Consider the following 7,492-nt stretch of genomic DNA (forward strand, 5'->3'; position numbering starts at 1 on the left):
TCACTCAACACGAGTCATTAATTAGAATGCATGCGGCCACAATCTGATGACAGTGAAGCAAAGTAACGAAAAAAAAGACCGGCAAGCAAGTCAGAAAATTTATTACATTGCCCGGCGAGTCCGTTTTTGTGTTTAAAATTGTGATTGCACTGTCGGTCGGTCGGTCGGTCGGTTCCATGCTGACAAGTTGTCCGGTGTTTGATGAATGTTGAGGATAGGCCAGCGCACGGCCAGGACTCACATCACAGCACAGTGGCCACACTGTGAGCATGCGATAAGTTTCTCCGACAAACTCCCACTGTGTGACAGATTGGAAGGCAAGTTTTAGCAGATTTTACCAGATTGCTGAAAAAAAAACCAGAACCAGGAAACATCGCCCAACGAGACCACCTAATGCTTTCAGCATTAGTCGGCATTGCACAAGGTCAGTGGGGGCCACTCGGCTCGACTCTGCTCGGACCTGCTGGACCGTTTCTTGATAACAAAATCGCCTCGCACCCCCATCAAGAAGAAATGAATTTTTGACAGTGTCAAAAGTTTAATATTGAAAACTTTCCCGCAAGCAGAGAGATTGTTGGATTTTGCACCGAGCTCGTCATGTCGGACAGTGCGGCTCGGGACATCGGCCGGTGTGACCGACAGTGCCGGGAGCAGTTCTGTCGGATCCATTCCATGCCACCATCTTTTTTTCTCTCTTTTGTCCGGATAAAGAAGTTGAGTTTTTTCCAGTGCTTCACAGCATTTCTGAACCACAATTGCTGCCATTCAGGCACCAGCAGGCACTAGCATGCACCACACATACACTACATGTGGTGCCTTAGTTGCTTTCCATCAAATGTTGTGAAAAGTTTTTCCGAAATACACTTTTTGAAGCAACTTTTCTGCGCAACCCAAATTTGTCCCTGGTTGACATTGGTGGCTAGAGCAAACTCCGGTACGCATCAGTATACCAACCCATCATCTGACGCGATAAGAAATGCAGAAACTTACGCATATATGCGGTGGTGGTGCACATATGCGTTCGTTCTTGTGCCGAAGCGCATCTGGGAAGGTGGGACGTGCTTTGGCTCCGTTTCCTTGACACAATTTCGACTTTTGCGGAAACAAATTTGCTTGCAAATAAAATCCATAAATCTGAATGAGATAACTCAGGGCCGGTTGGAAAGTGAGCATCTTTGCAGTACGTTGGTGACGTTGATAACCTGTTTGCTCGTCTCTATTGCCCATGAGGGTCTGCCATTTCACATCGCTAGCATAAGGGGCTCGCATGATGAATGCGAAACTTTGTGCCAATCATGAATACAGGATCCTTCGGCTTCACCCAAGTATTCCACCTCGCCTACGCTTAAACGAACTGTTTTGTGGCGTAACGGAGACCCCAACTACTCTATGAAGTGTTCCTTTCCGAAACATTTGATTTGTGGACAACCAAGTCAACTGAAGAATCCAATTTGCTGACCAAACCCAGGCGTTAAGGGGAGACACTTGCAAAACGGGCACAACCAACAAACTCGGAAACAACGGAAAGCAACAGCATCAGCATCACCCAGGTCAATCTATCGCTCAGCGACTAGAAAGCATGAGACTTTGCTGATGCCATGAATAAACAAGTGCTCTGAACTCATTTTCGTCGCACGAGCAGCAGCTCGAGTGCTACTAAGTTTGGCCTACCGTGCAACTAGGCCTCTATCAGATGCTGGCCATAACCGATTGCGTACTAACCACACACATACACAGTGCCTAATGCACTAATGAATGTTTAGACCACTGCCGCCAATCCTCGGTGATAGCACGTCGAGTTCAACAAATTTTCAAATTGATTTTATGTTTGCTCACTTCCATTCGATTCAAAGCAGAAACACATTCTTTCCTCTAGCCTCCAGAAACGGAACGAGTGTGGGAAAGCAAACCAACGCCATTGGCTCTTTCCTTGATGTATGCAGAGTGAAGATGTTTGCTGATTGAGTTCGACTCTTCTGTCGAGAGACTGCCTTTGCATGCCACAACCGGGTTGGCTTACTTCACAGCACGATTCATTTATCAACATTCAATCTGAAACGTCTGTTTGAGATCACTTACTTTCTCCTTACTTTTTGCTGATAAGCGATGCTGTGCTGTTGGTGGTGCCTAGCGGAGCAAGAGCAAAACAACTTGTGAAAGTGACTAGGAGTCGACCAGTGGAGGGAGAAGATTTAGAAGCTACCAAGAGCATGACAGCTGCCAACAGAAAGATATTACTATGACTACACTATGCAAAGAGTAGTAGCACCCATCGCGCACTCATTTTCTTTCAATTTCAAATCCAAGAAACCAATAATTAATTGTCACTCACCCTGTCAACCTGTAAGCTGATCGGTGAAAGTCGATGAAAAATTAGTTTTTGGAAATGTCAACATCTGCCAACAAATGGCCGTAATGGCCTGGAACACCTTTTTTCCACCGGATATTGTCCATAGCATACCAGCTGATGGATTTCCAGAATCTTCGATCAATCAGGTTTTCATTTCTATGTTTTTTTGTTTTGCTTCCACCTTTCGATTACCATCATCAAGCCAACGAAGCAAGATTAAAACTCCAGCAGATCGAGCGACCGATGGTACTAGTGCACGGACAATCAGAAAACAAATATCCGGTCGCGCTTATCGTTCGTCGTTTATATTTTCAACGGCCACCACTAGTACCAGCTCTATACACCTATTCAACAAAATACTGACATCTACCGCTACCTATCCGGTAACACACCGGGCACTGTTAGTTTCCTTCTTTATAACTACCATTCCAGCATGGGAATGATTCAGATTCATACATCCTATAGCAACTGCACCTCCTTCCCCTGATCAGCGGCAGCATCTCATCAGCAGCTTCTTCTCAATTCGTCCTGCAGCAATTAAGCAGTGAACTGCCGCATCACCACCGTCACTCCCTCTCTCTGCCTCGTTAAGAAATCTCAATTACACTCCCTGGTGAAAGGATGACACACTGTCGGTACCATCAACCGCTATCGGATGGAAAGCATAAAACTGTCCCCATCAGCTCCATAGCTTCTTCTCTCTCTCTCTCTCTCTCTCTCTCTCTCTCTCTCTCTCTCTCTCTCTCTCTCTCTCTGGAGTACTACTCTACCGCCCCGTTTTTAATTCCGTTCCTGATCCGCGAGAGCGAGCTGCCAGCGAGAACGATGATAGCTGCAAATTATTTTCCCCTTCATTCAGATTGACGATGACGACGACGAAGAAATTGATGGGGGCTGCACTTTTGTGAATCCATCAATTCCCATCGGCGAGCGTACGGAGGGAACGACGACGACGACGACGATGGAAATCGAAGAAAACTTTCGTAAAATTCATAATTAAAATCTTTCGCTTTCCTTCGCCGCCACCGACCGGGCCAGGATCGTGACCAATTGGTTGCCATTTCCGGTGGGCTGGTGCGGGGCACCACCGGTGCTGTCCGTGCCCTTCCTCTGGTCCACCACTGTACCGTTCTCCTCCGGCTCGGTGTAGGAACCAAGCTCCGACGAAACCGTTTGCTGATCGATGGAAAGGATGCTGGCGACGCTCGAACTAAGGCTGGCGGCGTTCGCGAAGCTTTCTCGCGACTCGCTGCGGTATGGTTTCGTGGGAGCATCGCTGGCGGCTGCCGATGGGTTGAACTTTACTGACGTTCGCATCATCAGCGCAAGGGGAGCCATCGAGCCTACGTTCAGCTTGCCACTCGGTCTCTTCTCGGCAACTCCATTCGATTCCACCACACTGCCGCTGACGGTGGAGATCCTGCCGTTACCGTTAGTGGATGGCAGGGGAGATTCAGGTTGCGCACGGCCGGAGCAGCAGGTAAGTGGTTCTTCGCCAAAGATGAGCGAAACGATGATACCGAACAGCATGGTAAGCAGGGCACCGAGGCAACTGTACCACATGTAGCTGATCCGGAGCACCGACGAGAACCAGGAGGAATCGTCGGATGAATCCGTCGAATCTACATCGCGAGCCTGTCTGTGGAAGCTGTGGATGGATAGCAACCGAAAAAGAAGAAGAAAAAAACATTGTGTTAAAAGCGAACAAAAGCCGATAAGATTGTGCGTGCTGTTTGTGTGAAGGGATGAAGTGTCGATGAAGTCATCGTCTGGGGGGAGGGCGGCGCAAGAGGTCCATGGTAACAGTTGGTGGCGTCGACGAAGTTCGCGATATCGGCACTTCCGCCTTCCGCCGTAGTTTCTAGCTTACGCCTCGCTCCTAACCTGCCCTTCTTTCCGGCCATCCGGAAGGGGATGAAACTTTAAAAGCTGCCATTACACTGACCCTTTTACACCTCCACTAAGGCTCCACTCACCGGCGGGTGCGGAGATTCCGGTTCGTGTTTGCTCTCAATTAACTTTTGCTGCCACTCCTCTTTTTCTTTACTTTTTTTTTTACTTGGTTTTTGTTTTTGCTTGCCCAGGACACACTCGGGCATCTCGGGCACTCCTGGCACGTGGCTCTTTACCAACGGGAATTGAAACACTGTGAGGAGCAGCAGCAGCAGCACTTCAACACCTTGAGTACGCCTTGACTTTCCAACGGTAACGATAGTGCCATGGCCTTGACTTTCCGTTCCGTTGTCTGTTCGTTGTTCGAGTTTGATCGCCAAGCTATGCAAAGTATTTGCGAAACTAGTGTATGGGCAGTGAGGGTGGCGAGAGGAGCGACTAGTTGTTTGGAAAGCATTGGAACCGGGGCTGATTGCTTATTTAAGCGGAACCCTGAACCATCGTGCCGGCGTAATTACACTTGACCATTGGCGGCTTGCTCCCTTCCTTTTCTTTCGCTAGCGAAAGATATTTGAGGAGAAATTGTTTGCTGAATTTTTTATGCCGCTGTGTATATTAGTTGCATAGTTAAATATTATCAACAACCATAACGGAGTGTCACAAAAAAAAGGTTTTATCACACTGTAACAAAATCAATTTTATCAGCAGTAGATATCGGACACCTTAATTAAAGAGGGAACTTCATTAGATTGAAAATCACACAAGTTTGTATTGAACAAGCCATTAAACCAGCATCAAGCATATAATGAGCCGTTCCGAAGACTTCATTATGCAACGAACAATGTATTATGAATAAAGTGCATAAAGGTACTCTTTCCCCGATCTCAAAAGCATCAACTTAATCTTTTCCAGTGAACCTTACCTGTAGAAGCTACCGTCATGAGCTTCGGAATTCCAAAACTGCTGCTCACCGTCTCCAGTACCCGTTGCATCATCTTCCAACGAAAGCGCCAAAGCCAGCGAAGATCCATCCCCCGGATGCAGTGCATACGTCATCGCTGGATGGTTTCCCAGATCGCCAAAGATGGTCGCATTGCAGCCGGCCACCGATGATGGCAGAGGGGCCGGATCTTCGTTGTTAAGCTGTGCCAGCACACCGACCACGATGACCAGTAGCAGAGCCGTTACTCCACCGTAGAGGGCACCCTGTGAGAAATGGAAAAGCCAAGAGTAAAAGCCATAAATTCAACGCGCAATCCACACTCAGAGACAATCGCATTCCAGAAGTCACACTGTTCGCATGCCACAGAATGGGAAAACGCCCATAAAGCTCCTAGGGCTAGAGAGAGCATAGAGAGAGCGAGAATATTCATAGCCAATCACCGATCGGAGCCATGAAATGATTATTATCTTCCATTAATACCTCATGAACATTAATCAATTTGCGATTCTTCTTTTTATCTGTTTGGCTGTCGCTGCATTATGCACCAAATGCTCCACTAGGCCCAGAGGGGCTCACGTCCTGTCACTAAACCACAGCCTAAAGCCGATACGAATCGGGCCGAGCGCCGCACCGGTCCACGTTGACAAATTGATTCCATTCCAGGTGAATGCAGTTGGAAGTTAATTTATCGGACATCAATTTGCCATGCACGCGATGTGCATCAGATGATACATACTTCAACGAACAGAGAAAAAAAACACTCGTCGCATGACCCGGTGGATTGACGGAGATGAATTAATTTAACCGATTGCGATCGGAATGAATTTAATTGAACATATGCTATTCTATGCACTTCCGCTGGTGGTGATGGTGGTGGGAAGGATTAAAATAAAAGATAACGCGAATAAATTCAAAAAATGTATCGCAACAAATAAAAAAACGCAGCACAGTCAGCGGAGCGCAATGTTGTGTTTAAGCGGCGGTTCGAGTGCATTTTTTAGGGAACGAAGTCAAATTCATCAAAATACCACCCGCTCACCACCGTTTGCATCTGTGTTTCCCCTCGGGCAGCTTTTTGGAATTTAAATGTTTTCAAACGGGGGAAAAAATACTATCGCTTTCGCTCTCTTTCTCCCAGTATCCCTTTATGCGGCTCACTCAAGGGAGGGAAACAGTGGAGGGTGGAAAATGCCAGGAAACCATTTCCTGCGCTCTAACAATCGGCAAAGCTGTTTATTGATTTTCACGCACTCTGCGCGCCCCGCCATTGCATAGTTTTAAATAAATTTCCCTTTATGAGTTGACCGAACGCACACCATTGTTTCCGCTGTTGGTGAGAACAGAGATATCCGTTTGGCCGTAGAGCAGACACCCGTAATCATCGCTGCATGAAAATTGGAATAAGTTGGGTATGCTCGGCGAGGGCTCATGCTGGGCGGGTGGGCGGTGCCGGATGCAACATCAAATCGAAACCACTCGGACCGAAAATGGTTCGTTTCCTAGAAACCGGAAGTGCAAACCAGCAGCAGACCAATGCATGAATTTATACTGAAAATGCGCGATAGGGAGTGAAAGCATAGACAATGCTTTGTTTAAAATATTGGCACACGAGTTTTGTTTGATAATTATATGAGAGTATGCTTTCCAATTATGCTGTCAATCTAAAGATTTTTTTATGAGTTGATATCGTGTGCAATGCTTGTTTAAAGAGAAGTGACCGTAGTAATTACATATAGTAATTGCAAGTACACTTGTGAAAAGGTTAAATTAATCGAAGCAAGTGCAAGTCACTGCAGAAGCTACCAGGAAAACCTGAAATCATTTAAGTGTTTTTCGCAAAACTCACAATTTCAATAGAGCCGGTCCCGATGCTCTTGGAACGTTATCGAACATTATCCTGCAATTGCAACATCATGCAATGCATCATTTACCCTGTAACCTCGATTTATGACATCCGTAAATGTTTTATTGTGAAATAATTGTCTACATTGAGTGATTGATGTAATTGACATTTCAGAGAAATCCCTGTGAATTCACTGGCAATCAATTCTCATGAAAGATCATTATTTTTGTTTGCTCCGGATATTGTAGTAGTGTGTTGTGGATCGTAAAACATGTTTGTTATCAGCAACAGATCCACAGAATTGTTATCATTGCTGAATTTATTTTCTATTTTATCTTGTTTGAAACTTCACTCAACCTTCCTCAAAACAAGTTGTTTAGCATGTCAGTTGCAAAATTAAACACTCTTGTCTTTCTAAAATGCCCTTTTTGGTCGGAATAAACTAGAACATGCTGCTTTAGGT

General features: G+C 46.1%; 1 protein-coding gene across 3 annotated transcripts in view; it reads right to left on the bottom strand.

The window, feature by feature from the left end:
• Positions 1 to 2,628: 2,628 nt before the first annotated feature.
• Positions 2,629 to 7,492, bottom strand: part of LOC126577268 (sodium-coupled monocarboxylate transporter 1) — a 48,166-nt gene continuing 43,302 nt past the window's right edge. For all 3 annotated transcript variants that reach the window (XM_050238759.1, XM_050238761.1, XM_050238760.1), the window contains 2 exons: positions 5,166 to 5,449; positions 2,629 to 3,998 (listed from right to left, as the gene is read on the bottom strand). In XM_050238759.1, the coding sequence (XP_050094716.1) occupies positions 3,347 to 3,998; positions 5,166 to 5,449 (936 nt within the window). In that variant the 3' untranslated portion in view covers positions 2,629 to 3,346. The remainder of the gene's footprint in view (positions 3,999 to 5,165; positions 5,450 to 7,492) is intronic.

This window comes from Anopheles aquasalis, chromosome 3, assembly GCF_943734665.1.
Source record: "Anopheles aquasalis chromosome 3, idAnoAquaMG_Q_19, whole genome shotgun sequence".
In the NCBI taxonomy this organism is placed as follows: Eukaryota; Metazoa; Arthropoda; class Insecta; order Diptera; family Culicidae; genus Anopheles; species Anopheles aquasalis.